The sequence below is a fragment of the Stegastes partitus genome, unplaced genomic scaffold, assembly GCF_000690725.1.
Source record: "Stegastes partitus isolate 25-593 unplaced genomic scaffold, Stegastes_partitus-1.0.2 Scaffold105, whole genome shotgun sequence".
Classification (NCBI taxonomy): Eukaryota; Metazoa; Chordata; class Actinopteri; family Pomacentridae; genus Stegastes; species Stegastes partitus.
The window spans coordinates 852,596-874,871 of record NW_007577836.1 but is presented as its reverse complement, the minus strand read 5'-3'; the positions used below and the strand labels follow the sequence as shown (position 1 = coordinate 874,871).

At 41.2% G+C, this 22,276-nt stretch overlaps 3 protein-coding genes and 1 non-coding gene across 4 annotated transcripts; 2 read left to right on the top strand and 2 right to left on the bottom strand.

The window, feature by feature from the left end:
• Window positions 1-882: 882 nt before the first annotated feature.
• Window positions 883-954, top strand: trnae-cuc (transfer RNA glutamic acid (anticodon CUC)). Its single transcript has one exon. It is a non-coding gene; the product is annotated as a tRNA-Glu (tRNA).
• A 2,641-nt stretch (window positions 955-3,595) lies between these two features.
• LOC103354360 (interleukin-5 receptor subunit alpha-like) lies at window positions 3,596-10,689 on the top strand. The gene is made up of 10 exons (XM_008277699.1): window positions 3,596-3,679; window positions 4,150-4,223; window positions 6,226-6,278; window positions 6,422-6,576; window positions 7,487-7,662; window positions 8,785-8,921; window positions 9,095-9,239; window positions 9,384-9,489; window positions 10,040-10,121; window positions 10,204-10,689. Exons 2-10 carry the CDS (start codon window positions 4,157-4,159, stop codon window positions 10,288-10,290), a joined length of 1,008 nt encoding a protein of 335 aa, XP_008275921.1. The 5' UTR covers window positions 3,596-3,679; window positions 4,150-4,156; the 3' UTR covers window positions 10,291-10,689.
• Window positions 10,690-12,107: 1,418 nt separating this feature from the next.
• On the bottom strand, window positions 12,108-17,575 carry LOC103354359 (SH2 domain-containing protein 1A-like). The gene is made up of 4 exons (XM_008277698.1): window positions 17,338-17,575; window positions 14,081-14,141; window positions 13,825-13,960; window positions 12,108-12,506 (listed from the first exon to the last, which is right to left on the bottom strand). Exons 1-4 carry the CDS (start codon window positions 17,487-17,489, stop codon window positions 12,463-12,465), a joined length of 393 nt encoding a protein of 130 aa, XP_008275920.1. The 5' UTR covers window positions 17,490-17,575; the 3' UTR covers window positions 12,108-12,462.
• Window positions 17,576-20,073: 2,498 nt separating this feature from the next.
• si:ch211-91p5.3 (uncharacterized protein CXorf38 homolog) lies at window positions 20,074-21,922 on the bottom strand. Its single transcript, XM_008277702.1, has 5 exons — window positions 21,914-21,922; window positions 21,605-21,724; window positions 20,773-20,922; window positions 20,471-20,680; window positions 20,074-20,349 (listed from the first exon to the last, which is right to left on the bottom strand). The coding sequence occupies exons 1-5, from the start codon at window positions 21,920-21,922 to the stop codon at window positions 20,239-20,241; spliced, it is 600 nt and encodes a 199-aa protein (XP_008275924.1). The 3' UTR covers window positions 20,074-20,238.
• Between the last annotated feature and the right edge of the window lie 354 nt (window positions 21,923-22,276).

The following is a 22,276-nucleotide window of genomic DNA, read 5'->3' as shown; positions in this document are numbered from 1 at the left end:
GTCGTCAGTTTCCAGGAGGTCCAGGAAATCTTGGCAGGTCTTTTCTCCTTTATTCATGATCTTATCCACAAGCTCAACAACGTGTCCCTCCACATCTTCTTTATTGATGCTCTTTAGATTGTTGTACTCCCGTGTAGTTATCAGATTCTTCTCATGGACCTTGTTGAGGATTAATCTATAATCTCCACATAAAGTCGTGTGTATGTCTGTTTTGTTGCGCCTCACTATGTCTTTTGCGGACATGTTGAACCTGCGAGTAACAATAAAAAGGTGATCAACAATTAGAAGACCTGGACACACTTATTTACTTACAACTTTGTTGGCTTAGGTTCCCGTCAGAAGGTACTCACAGTGTTCCCGCTGAAATCCCCTTGTTCTGGTTGCTTTCGATTTTCAAAAGTCCGCAGTCAGAATGAACCTATGTGGCTGTGAAGGCTCTGGTGTTGTTAACCGATGCACAAGTTCCGCGTAACAGCAGACTCAGTTGTAGCTGCCGCGTAAAGACACACAATGGAGGACTGTGGGAGTCACACGTGTGTACCACCTAGCGGAGGAGCAGCAGAGTGACTTCCTGTGGATCCTTGAGTGAATGGAATGGCAGAAAGTGCCCTGATCAAGAGTAGGGAGATTGAGGCTCATTTCGGCTCCTTGTGGCTGAACAGAGAAACAGTCGAGGCAACTTAAAGAAGAAAAAAAAATGTGGCGTTTGTCAGCATTACCACACGGGGCAGCACTTTGCTTCCTGATTCGAGTCACCAAAGTGTAGACAAAAATACACGACTCAGCGTTTAAGGTCGTTTAATTCTGTACAGGTGGAACAGTATTGTCAAACGTACCGGGAACACACGTTAACTCAAATCGACAGCGTTGGGTATGACGTCTTCCCTGGTGGTCTAGTGGTTAGGATTCGGCGCTCTCACCGCCGCGGCCCGGGTTCGATTCCCGGTCAGGGAACACTTTTTGATTCTCATTTTTTGTGCTAAGAAGTTGTAAAAGTCTATTTGCAACATAGCTAAATGTTTGATGAGGTCAGGGAGGATCGAATCATCAAATTCACTGACACGTTCAGGTAAAGCTACATAGTACAACTATTTTTATTTTTTTGCCTTTATTTAACCAGGTGAGTCCCATTGAGATTGGCATCTCTTTTGCAAGGGAGCCCCGGCCAAGAGGGCAGCAACCAGGGCTACAACAATACAACACAAAAAATAGAAAAAATAATATATAATCACTACAAGGCATAAATACATGAACTACATACAGTACATGACAACTCAATTGAAGCAGCTACAGACTTCTGTTTTTACAGACTGTAACAAACATTTAAAATCCCCCAAAGAAACAAGGTCAGACGATTTGAGCGTCTTCTGCAGCAGACTCCAGGACCAAGGGGCATTGTGACAAAACACAGTCTTCCCAAATGCAGTGAAGGCACGAGGGACCGAGAACATACCATTGATGATCTTATTAAAATGTAGTGTTCACTTCGAAATGTTGAGTCCTTTCACACCCATTATTGGTTTTTACTAGTTACCCATTAGTCTTTTATGTTTTCGATGTAAGTACCACGGAACGTAATAATAATAGTGATGTATGACAACATGCCAACGTCTGACAGTCCTGAAGCTTGTGGTTCTGTTCTGTCAAACTGCATTGCATTATACACGGAAGTGTTTCTGTTTTTAACCCTTCTGTTGTTGATATGCGTAGATTTGCCAACATTAAAACCACCTGCTTAATATAGTGTAAGTGCCCTCATAGCGCCAAAACAGCTCTGGCCCATAGGACCTCTGTAGGTTTCATGTGGGGCCTTTGGGTTCTCAGGGTTCTGTGGTGAAGCCTCCATGGATTTGGGCTTGTTCATGTGCATCCATGCGTTGGATACTTGATCAGATTAGGATCTGAGGAGTGTGGAGGGCAGGTCAACGCCTTGGGGTCTTGGGCGTGCTCTTTGAGTCGTTCCTGAGCAGTTCCTGAGAAGTGGGAGGGTGTATTGTCCTGCTGGGGGAGGTTGTTTGTGTCGGGGAGTGATGCTGCTATGGAGGAGTCTGATTAATGTTTAAGTGGGTGTCAAAGGACTCAGCATTTCGAAGCAGAACATTACATTTTAACAAGATCATCAATGGTATTCACTTTACCTACCAATAGTTTTAATCTTGCGGCTGATCAGTTCCAGTGGTAATTAAATATCATATAAATCGTAATCAAGTCACTGCAAACCGTTAGTAGCTCTGAACTTGGTGAAATCAGTCAATTTGTCAGCCACTGAACTGAAGTGAAAACCTCCTGAGTGTCCCTGTCTGGAGTCTACGTCAAACCACCCAGTATTTTACATCCTCATGCTACAAAACCCAAACACACTGCTCTGGGCTGGTGGGTTGTGATAGTGAAGCTGTGGCTGGATATATGGCTACTGTTTGGACTTCAGCTGCCGTTGTGGTTCGATCTGTGGTTCTCGGTGGCAGCTGTCGTCTCAAAACTGCAGTTATGAAGCCTGTCTCAGCAGCGGTCGGTGAAAGACTGAACTGGCTCCTCTAAATGCAATGGTGCAGACTTGTGTCCAAGCTGAGGATGCACCACACCCACACAGCTGAGTACGCGTCTCTGTTGCAACCAGTGATGGTCTACAGGCTTCATGATACTGTATGATTGTGTGCAGTGATGTTTTAGCATTGCTAAATGTTGCATTAAAGCTGTTGTACTCCTGAACTCCTAAATCTGAACCACAGCCGCAGTCCGAGCTGTAACCATGCATCCAGTCATCACAGTCATGTAGAGCAGCTGCGGCTGTGCCTACAACCAGCAGCTGGATAATGTCAGAGATCGGCTTTTAAAAATGAATAATGAGCAATTAATGCATTAATTGTAACATCAGGTGTCCTGTCTATGGTATCTGCAGTGTTTCCCTAAACTGGCAGTGCGTTATAATTGGACCAATCATTTCCTTCTGGATGAATAAAGTTCTATCTTATTTTATTTTATCTTACTAGAAAGAAGAAAGGTCTCATATCTAAATGCTTTTTCCGAGACTTCTTCTTTCTGTTTCCTTAAAAGTAGCTACATTCAAATATTAAGTTTAATGGAGGGTGATCAAAATATTTTAATCTTGCGGTGTACGCGTGAGTGGAGAAAAATAGAGAAATGGAAACACACTCTACCAAGTAAATTAGAGAACCTTTTGCTACCACTTAATTAAATGCATGGTTGCAAGACAAAAAAATTAAAACCTTAAACCCCCCAAAATGGCATTTGACAAGTTGTGTTGATGTAATAATATTGGTGGCTGAACCAACTTTATATTTAGTGTAACTTGAACAAAAATATCTGCTTTGATTAATTTCCAGTTGTGGTGAATTAAATAGATTGGCATGATAACTCTGGATTTTAGCTTGTGTTCGTGCTCCCAGTTGTGAATTGGTGATTTAAAATACCATAGACTGTATTCCCCTAACGCTAACACAGTTCACTGGTTGAACATTATTTCATTAGAAGTTGTCATAACTCACAAAAGACTGTTGCGCACTGTTGTGTTCAAGTTTTGTTTTTACAGTGCAGCACTTGGTTTCCTGAACCTTTGTATAGTACGTGACGTCATGCTTCTTCTTTCCCCTGAAGTGTGTCATTGTCTTGTGTTGCGGTGAGAAGCACAGTGAGCGACAGAGTGGAGGAACAGCAGGAGGTAACGGCGTCTTATTCACGTTATTTACAACAATGTTACTGTGCTATAGCAGGATTGATGGCTCTGAGTTCGGTTAAGAGAGCCTCAATCTACAATAGCCAATTATGTCCATTAATGGTATGAGTGTGTTGACAAAGCAAAGCAGTGATAAACTCAGTGATTCTGTCTTTTTGTTTTCGAGGATGTAAAGATAGTTGTAGGCTTGCTTATGTTGGTAAACCTCACGGGCGAAGGCAGAACGATGGAGAATTTGCACTCACTTTATGTTTGATAGTTTGTCCACTGAGATGTGCCACTAGCCTTCAGCCTGTAGATGTAAGCACTAAAAAAGGGGAAGTATGAAATGCCAGGAAATTACTGTGTGTTCTGATAAAATAGCGACCCCATGCTGACTGTGTCTTGGCTCAGTACTGAAGCTCATCACTGTGTGTTTATGTGCACCTGTTCGACTTTGTGTGTTAAAACCACAGGTTGGCAATGAAGCTGTTTCCTGCTCATCCAAGTCTTTGGGCCAGCTTGCTGGTTTTGTGGGTGTCACAAAGTGGTGAGTGGCTTTTGACGTCACACACAATTTACACTCGTACTCTGCCAATATAACGAAAGGAGGATGACAAATGGCTATCAAAATATGGCTGTTAAAACATGATTTTTCTTCAGTAAACCATGTTTTATTCGTCAAAGGTTTTTTGTTTTCATCTGGGTGGTGTCGCAGTTTGTTTCCTCTTTCCCTGTAAATAATGTTCAAGGAAATGAGTTGTCTCCTCCACCCAGATTAAAGTGTGATTTCGCCCCCCCCCCAGCGCTGAGCCAAACTCCACTCACTGCAATATTTTTTTAAATTACCGTACTTTTCAGACTACTGAGCACACCTGAATATAAGCCGCACCCACTAACTTTGAAAAGAAACAATAATGAGATATTTACATAGAAAGATTTTTTTCACTTCTTAACTTAAGTCGTCTTCTTCAGTATCAAAAAGCCTCAGAATTGCTTTGTCACACACTTCCTCAGTCTCTCTTTCGTTGTCGTTCAATGTCACTTTCGTCTCGAGGCAAAATCGCCCCTGAGCTTGTGCTGTTCTCTTTGTCAGGCAGCGGTCCAGCCTTTCGAAACCCATTGGTGATAGCTGATTTTTTGACACTGCTCCACGCTGTCAGGATCCAGCCCGTACAAATCCATAAATTAGCCGCATCAAGTGGTCAAAGCGTGTGAAAAAAGTAGTGGTTGATAGTCCGCAAATTACGGTACAAGAAGTAATTAAGGGTCTGAGAGGGGAGGAGGGAAGGTGTAACAAAAAATGGAGAGCAACACTTAATCGCCACACACAAGGGTTTCTTGGAGGTTGAGGACTTTTACCTTCGTTGTTGTGGTGGATTCTGAACTCTATCTGTTTGAGCAGTTGGTCTGACCTGGACGCTGGAGATATTGGAAGGCAATGCAAGTGCAAGAGAGGGCTGGGGCAGTCTGAGAAGTAACCTAACGTTAGTTTGAAGGAGGTCAGGATGAGGGTCTGAAGGGAAACAATGCAGTGCGGTGGGACTTTTATAGTCCAAGAGCACAAACAGTCTAAACCACTGTGTCACACTTGAAAGACAAGAAGTCGTGTGAACTCTTAAATGAAGGGTTTTACTGACTCTCACTTGAGGGCAGCGGCTGCCGTCTAATTAGAGGGTATTAACATTCTTTCCTCATCAATGTCACGTTGGCTCTAGAGGCAGATCTTCACTGCGGGGACTCGGCACCCTAATCAGCCCTTCCAGATCTACAGTTTCCATTATAGTGTAGGGTCTGACAGTTAGTGCCAAGTGTGCCACAACGAAGAAAAGTAGTAGCTACTGACCGTACAGTGCGAACGAAAAGCATTCACTGCTGTTACAAGTGGGATGTTGACTTCCAGTTGACGCCAGAGTCTCCAACATATGTTTCTGGTGAACTCTAGTTAATTTTTTTGTCTGATGAAGAACAGGCAACAGTCGTATGTACCATCTCTCCTATCTTAATCGCTGAAGCTCCATCAGAGGAGTCATAGGTGTCTTGGTGATGATATTGTGAGACTTAATTTGCCTGACTTGTGATTTTTAATGACCTTCTCACGGTCTTATGTTAACGTGTCTTTGTATAACAATCACTTTAGAAACAGTCACTGCACTCAGATGATCTTCTTTTCACAAACTGTGTGACTTCTACTCCCTAATTAATTAAGTAGGTCCATTCAAAAATGTTCAGGCCACCTGCAAGTTCCTGCAGTGGAAAACAGCTCAATGTGAAGATGTGTAAAACCGTCTTCTATCCATGAAATTCTGAGTTGTATACGCTTTAGTAGAGATTCTAATGTCAACATTAGCACTGTTAGAGGAGAGTCGCATCATTTAATTTAGAGAATTACCTCTTAAAAGGGAAAAAGATTTCAAATGCTGATGATCACACTGAGCTGCATGTTTTATGTGTACGTTCTCAGAGTTGAAATCTGAAAGCCGTGGCTAACATGAATTATACTTGTGTTTTTCCTAATGCTGTGACTCTGTGTGTATCTTTTCTTATAACAGAGACTGAGGACAACAGCTTAAATGTCTGTCAGCAGAAAGAGTACCTTGACGAGGTCAGAATTTAACAGTTTTTTTTTTGTTGTTGTTTTTTTTTTAACTTCCCAATGCTGCACAGATACAGTAAAATCTTACTGCTTCAATACAGAGTTTTTTGTTTTCTATTTTCTGTTATTTTTCTGTTGTGAAACTATTTCAGCTCAGAGTGCAGGACTCTACAGGCCAGGATAATACTTTGGACAAGACTGATGTAGAAGAAACCTTTAACTGCCTCCTTTACCCAACAAATACACTCAACTGCTCCTGGTCATTTGGCACATTAGAGAAGGATACTCAGCTTTCTGTTTCTGTCAGGTATTTTTTATTTTTTTTAAAAATGAAACATAACCCATGTCTATGTGCATACATGTTATTCCAAGTTATTCTTTGTCGGGTGCCTATGAAACATATTCACACCTCTTGGAAATGTTCCCCTTTTACTGTTTCACAACATTGAATTGTGGTTTCAAGGATTTTTCAAGAAATTACAAAAAAAAAAAATTGTTTCATATTAAAGTAAAATATTATTTCTTTAAAGTAATGTAAATGAATAAAAATATGAAACGTTTGCAGAAGTATTTCACCATCTTTAACCCTTTGGTGACCACAACATGGGTCAAATGCTGAAGTTCAGTCAGGTTGTGTGGGGCTCATGAGTGAACGGCCCTTTTCAAGTCCAAAAACAAATTCTCAATTGGACCAAGGTGTGTGTTCTGACTCAGCCACTCCAGAACATTGGCCTTATTGTCTTGCTGGGAAACAAATCTTCTCCCAAGTTGTAGTTCTCTTGATTTTGCTTCACTTTACTGCATTCAGGACCTCCTGCAGAGAATCATCCCCACATCATGATGCTGCCACCACCATGCTTCCCAGTAGGGAAAGTGTGTTTGTGAATATGTGCAGTGTTTGGTGTCTGCCACATATAGCAGCTAGTCTGAAGGTCAAAAACACTAGAGTTTCTCCCATGTCTTTCCTCTCTCCTATAAAGCTTTGACTTGTGAAGAACAGGCAGCTATTATTGTAAACATAGTCTCTCCCATCTCAAGAGTCCTTTTTTTGTTTTTTGCTAAAATCTTGTCAAAAAGTCCAATTAAATTGATTCAATGCTGAAAAGCAATAAAAGCGGAAAACTTCAAACATAAGCTAAAACAAGCGCGTCTACCAAAGGGCTACATTCAAATGTAAGCATTATTTTGAGTGTGTATCTCCTTCTCTCTCTCCCCAGTGTTTGTGATGAAGACACAGCGGTTCAGTCTCTAAACCAGACGTCTGTGGAAAGAGTCGGGTCAATGTCTTTGAATGTTGGCAAGCATGAGGTGTCAGATGTAATCCTTCACTTTAACATGTCCCGGCACGAAGAGTGGAAAACGTACACCTACGTATACGACATGGACATGCTAGGTAACACTCCAAGACAAACACGGTTACAGAGTTTTTGTTGAGTAGTTGCAACTGATAATACTACATATCTGATTAAAAAAGAAAAAGAGAGAGAGAGAGAGAGAGAGAGAGAGAGAGAGAGAGAGAGAGTAGGTATCAACCTTTTCAATAACTTAAGCAATAGCTAACAACACAACCTGATAATTTCACCCACAGAATTTTTCACCTCTGACCAGTACCAGTAACAAAGGAGGCATTCAGATTCAAGATGCAGTAGTCTGACTCACTGGATTGTTTAGCTGGAAGTCCAAGAACAAACCGGAGAAATCTTCAGTTCTCAGATGTTGAATTTATTTAGGTCACAGGTAAAGTGAGGCAGCGCTGGATTCAGAGAGTAATCCCATGTCCAGCTGAACTGAGTTCTTCTGGGTTCAGGTTACAGATATCTTCTTGGGCTGGGACTGCCCCGTACAGTACAGTCAGAGGTTGGACTTGTACGAGTTTATTTGGTCAGTTACTGTGACGTGAACAGGCGAACCACTGTTCATGTGGAAGTTCACTGAAATGTAAACAGAAACTGCTTGAATCAAATACAAAGTGTGTGTGTGTGTGTGTGTTGTCCAAAAGATGTGTATCTAAAGCAACTGATAGAAAAGAGGAGTTTCCGTTGTCTCCCAGTATGTGACCCAGTTCTCACCGGCCATGTTATTTTCAAGGACGTGCACTGTGCTCAGTGGAAAAAAACAAAACAGGATCATAAGTTCAGTGCAGAAATACAGATTCAGAATACATGATAGCTCGAAACATCATTAATTATAACAGGATGTAGACTGTGGGTATAAATCTGCCGTTGGTCGCTCATTTCAGGTGGCTTTCTTCTTCCCTTCCTTTATCTGTGTTACTGTTTTCTTTACTACAGAAAACAACAACAACAACCTCTAAGCAGCAGCATGTTTAAGTCAAGGATTTGAATCATGTAGTAAGTCAGCACCGGTAGTGCTCATCTCCATCAGAGCCACAGTAGAGTACAGGAGGAGGGACTAAAGAGACCGACATAAGCGGTGTCCAGTGCCTTATGTGTAGATTTAGGTTGTATTTTGTAAAAAAAAAATAAAATAAAATGTGTGGTTCTGTGTTTCACAGAGGTTCTGTCTCCACCCCAGAACATCTCTGCATCAATCAAAGATGGAGGCCTTGACATAACATGGGATGCGCCCCACCCCCGATCAAACATAAACCCGACCCGATGTTTTAACTATCAGCTGGACATGAGTAGTAAGGTACAGTATGTCTGTGGGTGCTGGTTATTTCAAAAATAATACACACCGTTTACCGTGTTGCTTTCTGGTAACTGACAAATCAACAGAAATATTGAACAAGACAAACCTGGCAAGATTCAAAAGGGAACCAAGTCCATAAAGTGAGAGTTTACTGATTAATCTTTTTGAAACAGGAAAAACCCATAATTGTCACTGCCAATAAGTCCTTTAGGGAGCCAAATGCAGATCCCAGCCGCACCTACAAAGTGAGAATCAGGACAATAGTGGGAGACACGTGTCATGGATCTTCTGAGTGGAGTGCCTGGAGTCCCACTGTCAGTGAGTGCTTTTTAAAATTTTTTTAAAGTAAGCTTGTCATCCTCATCCACTGATTCAAAGGTTAGTGCCTGGACGATTGACTACTTATAAAAGCAACAACCGCAGTACAATTATCGGCTTTTTTGTGCGTCTGTGTGTTTGCAGCGGTAGAACAGTCGGTTTACAAACTCAACCCTGTAGTGATCATCTCGATTTCACTCGGAGTTCCCATGATCCTCCTGGCTGTGCTGCTGTTGGTGCGCAATCAGAGGTACAAGTTGTCTTTTTCTGACTGAATGGCCAACCTGCATGACTGCCACACAGTGACACTCACTCACAGCCCCTTTACACACATCCTACCGCTCTTCAAACTTGCTTTTTTAAATTTGTAAATTTTTTTATCTTCCTTGGTGAGTTGTTTCTGAACTGATACATAAACGCTGTCCTGGTTTTCAAATGTGAGCCAATGTGGGGGCAAGGTGGACCCAGAAGTCAGCAAAAGCAAAGAAAACAAAGAAGAAGTGAGAGGACTGTGGAGGTGCTTTTTTCTCTGAAAAGCCACAAGAGCAGCCACCCTAAGCTTCCTTAAGCTGCACACAGAAGTCCTCCTGCATACATTGTGGAGGGGGAACACCACATGAGAGAAAATGCAATAAAAGATAAACGACAGATGGACTTCCTTCCTCCTTTCTTCGCTTCTTTCACATTTATAAAAATAATACATATATGAACTATTATTTTATCGAGTGCAGCAGACAGCGGAAGAGCTTCAAATAGTCTATTAAGAGTCTTGCTGAAGGCTCATTTTGTGTGTTTTTCAGGGTGTCTCAGATTCTGTTTCCGCCGATTCCTCGTCCACCGCCCAAGTACAAACATTTCTTGGAGAAAAATGATGCATTTAATGTAAGTACGCGCTCGTTTGCCACTCATCCAACAACTCGCACACGAAAGGTTCCAAAGGTTGTCTCTTCTGTTGTGTTTCCAGTTCTTCCACCCTGCACCACCAGCGAAGCCTGAGGAAGAGATCACAGAGGTGCAGGAGACAGAGCAGAACACTGGAAAGTCATTTTGAAAGCGAAACAAGACGGACACATTAGGAACGCTTTAGTTTAACTGTCTGCACTGCCAGGCTTTCGTATACTGTATGTTTCTATTCAGGAGCTAGAATAGATGTGTTGAGTGCATGCAAAGGGTGTGTTGATGTGTATTTATATTTGCAAACTGTGATTAAATGTTTTTATGCTCTTAACGTCCAGCTGTCAGGTCCAGTTAGTCCACATTGTGTGACTTTTTCATCGTTATGTTAAGAAGGATTTGGCTTTAGCATGTTTTGATTGACTAGCTCTCTCAAACAAGTTAATTTTGTTTAACTAAAGGGGTGTGACTGGTGAGATTATTATTTGGAGCATCTATAAAATGTGTGTACATGGCTATTTGTGAAATAAAGTTGGGTAACAGATTGTCTTCTTAACTTGTTTTTTCCGCTTTGTTCATCTGGACTCCTGCATACAGAGGGTTGTCCAGTGAGAACAGGTTGCTTAAGCAGCCTTGATAAAATATATAGAAGTATTGATGACTCAGCCTAGAAGAAGAACATAAAATCTTTAGGAAATATTCGATTTGTTGCAGAAAGTTAGACAGCAGAGCTGATTCCACTCTCATGTGTCAAGTCCACGAGAGTCTGTGGACATCTGTATACTGCACACAATTTGTGTACTCTGCAAGTTCAGCAGTAGGTTGCATGCAGACAAAATATGTCGATGACAATCTACTGTACATGTATGAAACACATCTTCCAAGCAGAATACAAAGTAGTATAGTTTTAGACAACTGTTTGCAAGTCTGCAAGGGAGAATAATCCTGGCTAGTTGCTGTAGTTTCTAGTCAATCATCCAATAGAGGAGTTGGTAGTCTATGTATTCCACTGCAGTCACAGTTGATGTCCTTGCAGCATAACAGCCACAGATATCTACACAGAGCTTCACATGCATCATCTGATGGTGAATTTTTGCCACTCGGACCCAAACAAACACTCATGTATTTGTTGAGGGACAGAGTATGAGACTAGCCTTACGGTTGCAAAGCTTACAATCACTTCTAAATCTAATTAACACATAGCCATTAATGTCTGTTTTTGCTGTTTGGATTTGGTACGGACTGAAGACAAAATATAACACATTCATTAATGAGCTTAAGAGGTGCTGTTAAGTGGATTTTGTTGTCTTCGAACCAAATCAGGCTAACCAATTCCTCCTGTATCAGGTCTTTGTGCTAAGCTAAGCTAACTGACTGCATTTATTTATTGTTAATCAGTTTATATCCATCTTCTCATCTAGTTGTGCACAAAAAAGCAAACAAGTTCCCAAACCGACTATATCAAAGTCACAACTAAAGAAATCCCTTCTATGAGTCTCAGAGTGTTTTAAAGAAGAAGAAGAAGAAGACTGAAGTGTAGATGCTGTCGTAAACTTTGATCAAAAACTATGTGTCCGGCAGATTGACTGTAATGCCTGAGTGAAGCCTGAGTGAGGATAAACCCAACAGGCTGACCAACTGGGGGGTCATTCAAGGCACAGGAAACAGTAGACACTACTTCTACCTTTATCTTTCTCTGCACAGCGGATACCAGAGATCTGAGTTCATGGTCAGATCTGAACATCAGCTTATAGATTTGGTATCGTCAGTGACTCTGAAGAGATGTGTCTTGAAAAAAAATGAATAAATATACAAAGTCAGAGTAGTTTTTGTGATCTGCCTTCCCTGCACTCCCATGTTGTTACAGTCAGAGGCCATTTTGTTTCATGTTGTCCAAACACACAGATAAACCACTTAGATTGTACACATCAATAACATAAAAACCTCAAACAACATCAATGATCTTCACCCACACATGGTTAAATTGATTTTATTTATCAAACAAAACATGAGAATACAGGCGGTTGGGCACGTGTTGCATAGTGAGTCCATAAGGCTGGAAGCTGTTGGTGTGTTAACTGGCAAATGCACACTTTCTCACAGACAGATTAAAACAATTACAAACCACGTACAAAGGTGGGCTGAAAATAAAACCCGAGATGTGTATCGTATTTACACAGCAGTAACCAAAACACTCCTTAATTTAAACACATTTCATTGACTTTCAAGTCCCCCAGAAGTTTGTAGGCGGCATGCATGACATACTGCACGTTTCTGTCGTCTCGTTTTCCTGCCAGATTACCGGCGCCTGCATGACGACACAAAGGCCTCAACACACTGAGCTGCCACTGTTCACCTCCATGTAGACGAACTCTGTGGTAGAGAGCATTGAAAGTGGGTTACAGTTGACTGAGTGGGTCATGAGCCAAATAAGACAGTTCAGAAATGCAAAAGAAGTCTTTGACATACCACAAACACAAACCATGTCTGCGTGTCTGTGTGTCTTTGTGTCGGTGAGAGTGCAATGACCAGATTTAAGTCTAAGCGGATCAGTCACAGCTTTAAAACCACAGACAGGTAAAGAAAACAACAATGATCGTCTGGTTGCGATGCAGTGCTTGGCTAGGAAACGTTGGGTCCACGTGGATGTTACCTCCTCCCACCCAGTGGACAACAGGAATCTTCAACCTCAGGACAATACACCCCATCACACTGCAAAAAAAGCTGCTCGGGTGATGGCTTGAGGAACATGACCAAGAGCCTAAGGTGTTAATCCGACCTCCAAACTCCCCAGATTTCAATCCAGTGAAGCATCCGTGGGAACTGGATCCACGGAGGTCTCACAGTGCAACCCGCAGGACCCACTACAAATATCGCAGTGACTGACATGACAGATCACCACAAGAGGCTTCCTGTCGACAGATAGGAGCTGTTTTGACGTCTACACAATATACGGCAGGTGGTTTTTAGTGTTGTGGCTGAACAGTGTATGCTATGCTAGCAGATTTTTTGAGGAAGTGTTTACAGGTTGACACAGCGGAAATTACCTTATATACTGTTGCTCACAAAGTTGGAATAATTCAGACACATTCCTCCTTTTATTTCTATTTATACACATGAGTAATCACTTTTGACCAGGTGAAAGGAATTCTGCCTTCTGGATGTGACCGAAAACGGGGGAAGTCCTGCTCATTGACACCACCAACAAGCTTGTGGACAGTTTGCCACGATGTCTTAACACATTGATCTGTGTCAGGGGTGGCCAGACTCAACATTAGTGACTGAGTGACATTTGTAAGAGTAATATTTGCCATTCTTATGCATGTGTTTCCTGTTCAATTGACCGAGCTTGAAAATTTGAAACAAAACCCTTAATCTTATTGTTCTATCACCCCAAATCAGTTTTAGCCTTAATACACAGTTTGCAAAAGTTAATTGTGGTTTAATTTTTACTGCGATATGTTTTGTATGTATATTGTGATATCAATAAAGTTTTGAGAAGACATAAACTTTGTCTATCAAGAATGAGTCACAATCATTTCATGAGAGGAGATAAAGAAAACACTTTTTATTCCAACTTTAAGGGCAACAGTGTATTATACTATACAAAGCAGCACAAGTATCATATGAAGTAGCCCAACCGTGTGTGTGTGTGTGTGTGTGTGTGTGTGTGTGGATGTGTGTGTCGTACCCAAGTTGTTTTGTAGTTGACTTTTGTCCAGTGGGTCTGTGAGGGGAACTATACCAACATTAGAGGCTGTAGCTCTTCTGTAGGTCTCTATGAGTGTTTCCAGGGTCCTAAACCTCTGAGGTCTGACTCTCAAATCCTGCAATAAAAAAACATACACTAACCGTAAATAACCTCCTCGGCCATGCATGTGTGTGTGTGTGTGTGTGTGTGTGTGTGTGTGTGTTTGTTTCCGATCTGCTCGGAGCTGCTCACCCACCTGGAGACACCAGCCGTCGGCGGAGTGTACGAGCCTGTAGGTGTGCACAAACGGTGTTTTTCTGTGGCACAGAAAGTTGTGAAATTTGAATGACTGTCTGTGCGATGTGTGACACCAAAAAAAACCGACGGGATGATTAAACCTGAAAGTGACATGACACGAGGAGCAGGGGTCGAGGATGAATCAGTGATCTCAGCTTTGTAGTCGGCACGCTCCAAGTTAAACCAGATCTCATTTATGAATAATAACTGTTAGAGCTTGTTTAAATGCTAAAGAATTTTAATGAAAGTTTCATAATGTCCATCTTTCTTTCGTGTGATTTCCTTGCTTTAGAAGCTGCACGTTAGGATTATCGTTTTACATTCTGCACATGTGGCTGGATCGAATTTGTGTCGTTGTGACATATGACTGTAATTCTTAAATTAGGACATTTTTTGTTTCATCTAAAACATTGAAACACAGTTTGTAGACAGCAGTGGGAGAAGATAAACAAGTTTGTAATGTTTTTTGTTTATTTACTTATATATATTTTTTTTACACTTTTTGACAAGTGGATCTTAAACTCTTCAAATTTGGATTTGAACTTATTTACAGTTGAAACCAGAAGTGTACATAAACTGTTTAAAAAGACATAACACCTTTTTTTCCCCCCTCACTGTCTGACAAATCAGACTAAACTCTTCCTGTTTCAGGTCAGTTAGGATTACCTCAATTATTTTTATTTGCTAAATGCCAGGATAATGAGAGAGAGAATGTTTTTTAGAGATTTTTTAAATTACTTTTTTTTAAAGTCAGAAGTTTACATACACTAAGATGCCTTGAAACTATTTGGGAAAGCCCAGATGATGATGGTCATGGCACTGGAAGCTTTTGATAGGTTTTTGACAACATTTGAGTTAATCCAAGATGTCAGGAAGAGAATTGTGGACCTCCACAAGTCTGGTTCATCTTTGGGTACAACTTCCAGATGCCTGAAGGTTTCACGTTCATCTGTTCAAACAGTTATATCAAGTATGAACACCATGGGAATGTCCAGCCATCATAGCGCTCAGGAAGGAGACAGGTTTTGTGTTCCAGAGATGAAGTGTTCTAGTTGAAATGTGTGAATCAACCCCAGAACAAAGGCTAAAGACCTTGTGAAGATGCTGCTGAAGCTGGTCAGAGAGTCATTATCCACAGTGGAACCAGTCCTGTACTGACATGGGCTGGAAGGCTGCTCAGAGAGGAAGAAGACATTACTTCAGAAGAAACATAAAAAAGCCAGACTACAGTTTGTAAATGCACACAGGGACAAAGAGCTTCATTAGTGGAGACATGTCCTGTGGTCTGATGGAACTAGAATTCAACTGTTTAATGACCATCGTTACATTTAGAGGAAAAAGGAGGAAGCTTGAAGCCTGAGAACACTATCCCAACTGTGAAGCACAGGGGCGGCAGCATCATGTTGTGTCTGAGACTGGTGCACATCACACAATAGATGGCATCATGAGTAAAGAAGATTATGTGGAAATATTGAAGCAACATCTTACAGCATTAGGCAGGAAGTTAAAGCTTGGGCAATGACCCTAAACATGCCACCAAATTATTTACAAAGTGGCATCAGGACAACAAAGTCAGTGTCGTGGAGTGACCGTCACAAAGCCCTGATCTCAGTCCTGGAGAACATTAGTGGGCAGAGCTGAAAAGGCAACTTACAAACCTGACTCAGTTCCACCAGGTCTGTCAGGAGGAATGGGCCAGAATTCATCAAACTATTGTGAGAAGCTTGTGGAAGGAAACCCAGAACGTTTGACCCAAGTCATGCAGTTTAAAGGAAATGTATGTAAACTTCTGACTTTGAAGAAACTAATAAAAAATTCTTTCTCTCATTATTCTGGCGTTTAGCAAATAGAAATACCAAGAAAAGTTTAGTTTGATTTATGTCAGACAGTGAGAGAGAGAAAAAAAGGTTGTGCGTCTTTGTACACAGTGTATGTAAACTTCTGGTTTCAACTGTAAATTGTTTTATTTTATTTTTTATGCTTTATATAGTCACTAGTGTTGCTGAGTTAAACTGCAGCGGAAGTTTCTGTGGTCCTTGACACATTTTTAAGTCCCCCCCCACCTGTAACTTATTCTGAGTTACAGGTTTTCAATCTCATTTTACATTAAACGTGCAACTTCGTTTTTTTTTCCGTGCTTGTATTGATATATATTGTATTTCAACTACAGAAAAAAATCTTTAAAATAAAAAAGGAAACAAGCCGTTATGCTTTTTACAGTGTGTTTCTTTTACATATAACGCATTTAAGGTGCTTTTAACTACATAGAAGCTCTTTTTCTTAAAAGAAAACTCCAAATGTGATAATTGTAGAATCTAAAATGAATGCATTTGTTTGCCTTTTATTTTTTTTTTTTTTTATGATTTGGACTGCTGCTTGAATCAGATGAAGCACGGCGATGGCGTCGCTTTGTGCTCAACCATAAACCTCATCTAAAGGTTTCTAAATGACGTGTAGAAAGATAAGCTCCACATCGACTGCAAAATGCTTCATAAGCAGCAATGCATCGATAACGTCCATCAGATAATATCATTTGTTACAGTATGTTAATCATTTTAATACTATTTCATCATTCTAATCAGTGCATTTGCTTGGTTCGACTTCTACGTGTGTCTTCATTCTGGAACTTTATTTGTAAAGAGCATTTTAACAGCGTGGTTTAACGTTAGTGGATAATCAGAATACTTCCTCCGTCACTATCCTCATGTAGCAGGCGTTTTAATCATGTCGCGCAGATTGTGAAATACTATTTCTCTGAAATTACAAAGAGGAACACTTAACTCTTGGCTAATAGCGTCACGTACTGTAATTTAAATGAGTATGAGAGGCTTTTTTGTTGGTGTTTAGATTCAGAGATAGATACAGAGTTTGCTGACTTTCTGTTCCTTTTTTTTTTTATTTTGTCAGTTTGACAAAGGAAAGCTTCAAAGCACACTAAACTGTTACATGTGAGGTGATTTTATCCAGGCCCTGTTCGGGTTTCTGACAGTTTATCTATGTGGTATTGCAAAACATGACGTTACGCTTCCACAAAGCAGATATTGTGTGAACGTGCTGCATCAACACGCCCAGCTGGCTTCCTCAGCTCATCTCTACGTGATGTATGAATAAAGTTGTGTTGCTACAAACTAAACATGCTCATTTTATTTATTGATGAACAGATGGATTAAATATGAATGATGCAGCATGACTAGACGTCACTTCTGCTCAGCTCACCTCACACACAGACAGAAGGCCCCTTGAACCGTCTCGCTGTCTCTCAGCAGAAAGCTGCCGTCGTGTCCGAACCTCTCCAGCAGCCTCTCCGTGGCCTCGCTTCCAATTCCCCCAAAGTAAATAGACTGGACCAGCATCCCTTCCCGCTCCATGCTGCCAGGCAGGCAGTCACCCAGTTGTGCCTTTACTGAGGGAAGGTGCAGCAGACTGCAGCAACAGATGAGTGTGTGAAAGGCTACGAGGCAGGAAAAGCTTTTCTGGTTTTCACACTTTTCTGTCATGCAGCTGCACCTCACATGTCTGAACTTTTTTTTTTTTTTTCTTTTAACCTGAATAATAGCTTTTGTCTGTTGAAAAGCAAAAGCACTGTATGCCGCTGTGGCAGCTCTTGTCTCACTTAGGTTCTTTTTTAATTCAGTTCTTGCTCTTAGAGTTACAGAACGAGAAAAATAACACCATAAAAAAATATTTCTCTCCACTGCTTTCGGGACTTTTTGATGCTGTTGAATAAAATGTTTGATCCATGTAACTGGATTCATTAATTTCATGTGTATCTTCAACAAACATTCATACAATACATTCATCTGTTAGACTCACATGAACAGGTGGACATGCACAATAACACATAAACCAACAGCCCACCCACCCAGCCATCCAGCCACCCACACACACGAAACAGAACATCAGCTGCACCTGTGGTTTTCATTCGGAGGGGTGAAGTTTGTTGACAGTAACCGATGGAAGGGTATTTCATGCAGAAGGTGCAAATGACAAATAGTGAAGACACGCATCGATTAAAAAACAGACATACGGTAAATATACAGCATGTATGTGTGCACATATATATATATATGTAATTTATGTATCTTAATAGTACATTGTCTTTTAGAGGCCAGACTCTGATAAAGATGGCTATAGACCAAAGGTAAAGTTAGGTTTTATGTTATGAAAAGCTTTTTTTTTCTTCTGTTTTTAGGATTCCAGTTTGAGACTTTAACAGCACTCTAAACATGTCCAGTGTACTCTTTCTGCTTTAAATGTTTCCCCTTCAATTTTAACTGTTAACTTTTGGATATGTCATATTTTGAGCTTCTTGTTTCCTCTGATTCCTCCCTCCCATCCCCTTCCTCTTGCAGGTTATCTTTTTAATATATCTTCCTGCTTCATGTTACAGTCCTGGAGACGATTTGTTTATTTCTCGTCATGTTTCTCTTCTTCAAAAATTTACAGAACGAGAGAAAAAGGAGAAGGATTGAAGAGCCTACTAGACAATGACAGTTTCTAAAGGAGATCAGGACTTAACTGAGGGACTGCAGCACCACAGATTTCCCTCCTCAGGACCTTCCCATGCAAGCATCATTGTGATAGATACTACAAATTTAAACACATCAATATTAGTAAATTAAATAATAGAGTTGTGCTTAAAAACACATACCTGTGTATTTCTACATTCAACCTGTAGTCATTTCAAACTAAAGGGTAAATCTAACCTCAGTGTAGCTACCTAGTCTAATAAAAAAAATACTCTTAATTAAATATGTAATCATTCGGGGTTGTGCTGCTTTATTGGTTGTTCCTACACAAGCTTGAAACAAGGCCAAGAAAGCAGCGACAACCACAAGTGCACTAGTTCCTCTGACTTACTAACTAACATTTATATTTGGTTTTGTAGATTCAGGATAAGTGAAGATTCAGCAACTGGACTAATTATTCCTCGTCTCAAATGGTTAACAAATTTGGGTGGATTACAAAGGTGAAATAAATGAATGTTTAAACAGCTTACAAATAACATAGGAATACTCATTCTGCTCAACCCCGACTGGGTCAATGGTGCTTCTCCACGGCTGATAGCTACTGTAGGAGTTCACTATCTCCAGAAGGTGGTGCTGATGCCAAAACAAAGACGGCAGCTGCCACAGTCTGGGCTTTGGTTGGGCCATTCAAGGACAGAAGAAACTTCATCATTGCTTTGGCTTTTCCATCAGATTTACTGTCATGCTGAAAGGTGACCTGTCCTTCCAGTCTCAGGTCTCTGCAATCTCAAGAAAGTTTTCATGAAGGACTTGATCTCCTGTTCAGAAGCTCTTAATAATAATAATTGATCAGATTTATATCGGGCTTTTCTAGGCACTCACAGACGCTTCACACTGTCAGTTCATTCACACACATTCATTCCGGTGGTGGTAGCTACGATTATAGCCCTGGGGCAGACTGACAGAGGCGTGGTTGCCACTCTGCCCTCCGACCACCACCTCAAACAATCCATTCATTCACACCAGGCAAGATGGGTGAAGCATCTTGCCCAAGGACACAACGACCATGACGCAGGTTACAGGGCGGAATCGAACCGCCGACCTTCCCATCATTGACCGACTCACTCTGAGCCATAGCCGCATAGCATGATGTTGCCACCGCCGTGCTTCACTGTAGATATGGTACGAGCCACATGATGAAGTGTGTCTGGTGTTTAGTAGACATTGTTCTTAGAATTCAGCCCCACAGATCCTCCTCCTCATGCTCTCAGGGTTGCTTCAAAGACCACTCATTATTGCCACATCCACCACACTCGAATAGCATTTATTTATGGTCTACACTGCGGCTTGTTCAAACAGTTTTTGCATAGTGAGAGGGCCTTAACACAAGTTACACCTTTTTGGCTGCTGCTGTCATTTCTTTCATTGGACACATTCTACCTCTATTTTTTTTTTTTTACAAACCATTCAGGAAAGAGTCAAGTGATTTTGCCAAAATCTTTTATTTGTGTTATCATGACACAGTGTGCAGGCTCATAAATCCTTTGTTCTTCAACTTAAATTCTGATCTTGGCCCATTTCAAATAAGTAATACAAAAACTTGGTGCAAAACGCGTCCCTCATCCTCGTCTTCACTCACTCCTTTTTATTAGTGTCTGGCCTCCAGAGAGTTAATGGCTCGGAGCTCCGCAGAAAACCTCTCACCGAGATCCTTGTTGGCCTGCAGGAAGCCGCCCAGCTTCTTTAACTGCTGGGCGTCCTGAGGAAGAGACAGAAAGTCGGTGGGTGAAAGACGTGTAGCCCAACATGTTCTTTCTATGTATTACGCATATGTACTAAGTGTACAAGTGCATATGGACGTCTACATGTGTTCTACCGACCTGTGCCGTTGTGTCACCCTCCTCAGCACCAACTTGCAGGATCTCCTGCAACATCTCTTGCAGCAACTCAGATTCCCATTGGCTGACTAAGCCGGCGCTGATCTCTGGTCCGGTCAGATTGACAGAATCAGACTCTAATCCATCCACCGAGCCAGCAGAATCAATAGCGTCCACACCGGCGACATGTATTGACAAATCAGCGTCCAGCATCTGGACAAGAAACAAAATGCATGTACACACAAACTGTAACACAAAACAACACCTGTGTGGCTGAGTGATCATTGATTTTTTTTACAACTAACCTCGTCAATCTGTTGTCCAACTGCTGCCATCCGCGGTACGTCATTGAACTGCTGCAAAAAGTGTCTCATAGTGTTCCTGTAGCGTCTCATCCATTCATCCGTCACACGAAAATCACAGGAATGCATCAGCTCGTTCCTGTATCGGATCACCTGGAGACAAACACACAAACTCTCATACATTACAGAATATCAGCTAAAAAAAGTTTATTTTTATTTTGAATCAATTAAAAACAGTTCATTTGAAAAGGAACTAAGGAGAAAACAATCATATTAGCAGTGTCTAATTATGATATGTACATTCACATTCTACCAAACCTGCTGCCGAGAATCCTCCCCACATCATGATGCTGCCACCACCGTGCTTTACAGTGGGGACTGTGCATTTGTGATGATGTGCAGTGTTTAGTGTCTGTCAAACACAGCGACTAGCCTGATGACCAGCGGCTCAGTTTTGTTCTCATCAGACCAAAAGACTTTCTACACATCTACACCCAACGATGCAGGTCAAGGACTGTGAAGATCCTGAAGCAGCACAGCCATCCTGGAAACTCTCTTTACTCCCTCCTGACGCTATCGCTGACTGAAGACCGCCACTGAGAGGATGAGGAAGAGTTTCTTCCCTCAGGCCGTGCGTTTGCTCAACTCTGAGCTTTAAAACTGGACTGTGCAACTACACACGGACACCTTTTAAACCTCATGTATTATGACAGCTTTTTTCCTTTTTATTGAAACTGGATGCTGGTATAAAACCCGTTTCCCTGCACACTGTATAAATGTGTACGTGACAAATGAAGCTTATCTTGATCTCAGTTGTAACCAGATGAGTGTTTACCTCTCTGACTAACTTTGGATCCACAGACGAGAACCACTGGCAGTAGTTGATCAGGTTGAGCAGCGCAGACGGATCGAACTGATCTGGGTTCTTCTTGGCCATACCTCGAGGCATGTAGGCCTGCAGAAACACAGAGAGGAGTCTGTATTAGACTCACATTGACCTATACTAATCAAATAGTAATCTACAATAACATTACGCCTATTTGTAGCCATATTAGTGTGTATCCTCCTCTTAAATCTAACATGTGTTTGGTCTTTTTTCTGTCCCTTTAGCTGGGATCCCTTTTCTTTATTATTTTAAACTAACCAGACTCATGTTTTATTTTTATTTCCCTTTAATGCGGCACTGTGCTACAACAGGGAGTTCATTATATATCTAGTGAAGCAGTACAACTTTTCTAAATCTGGTATTTACTAATTTTGTGCCATGTGACTGTGTACGACCAGATCTTTTTCTGAACAATGCAATACATAGAAGGGACAAGTATTATTAAACACATGTGTGTTCTAGACTAAAGGTCGTTGTTTTCTGCAGCCTCTCAGGTATCTTAAAGGTCTTCTTCCCATCACTTTGAAACTCTTTCAATACACTGATCAGTCTGATGGTTCAGAGCCGTCCTGGATCTACACAGTGTTTGGCTGATTGGTGTGTCTCCATTATAACACTGAA

Excerpts from the sequence above, each read along its gene's own strand:
- LOC103354360 (XM_008277699.1), top strand. The coding sequence starts at position 4,157 with ATGAAGCTGTTTCCTGCTCATCCAAGTCTTTGGGCCAGCTTGCTGGTT. Across the intron at positions 6,577-7,486 it reads CAGCTTTCTGTTTCTGTCAG|TGTTTGTGATGAAGACACAG; the intron begins GTATTTTTTATT and ends CTCTCTCCCCAG. Across the intron at positions 8,922-9,094 it reads AGCTGGACATGAGTAGTAAG|GAAAAACCCATAATTGTCAC; the intron begins GTACAGTATGTC and ends TTTTTGAAACAG.
- LOC103354359 (XM_008277698.1), bottom strand. The coding sequence starts at position 17,489 with ATGGAGCGGGAAGGGATGCTGGTCCAGTCTATTTACTTTGGGGGAATT. Across the intron at positions 14,142-17,337 it reads GCCTTCTGTCTGTGTGTGAG|AAAAACACCGTTTGTGCACA; the intron begins GTGAGCTGAGCA and ends TCTGTGCCACAG. Across the intron at positions 12,507-13,824 it reads TCAACTACAAAACAACTTGG|AGTTCGTCTACATGGAGGTG; the intron begins GTACGACACACA and ends TCTCTACCACAG.
- si:ch211-91p5.3 (XM_008277702.1), bottom strand. Across the intron at positions 20,681-20,772 it reads TTGGACAACAGATTGACGAG|ATGCTGGACGCTGATTTGTC; the intron begins GTTAGTTGTAAA and ends TTTCTTGTCCAG. Across the intron at positions 20,350-20,470 it reads AGGGTGACACAACGGCACAG|GACGCCCAGCAGTTAAAGAA; the intron begins GTCGGTAGAACA and ends TCTCTTCCTCAG.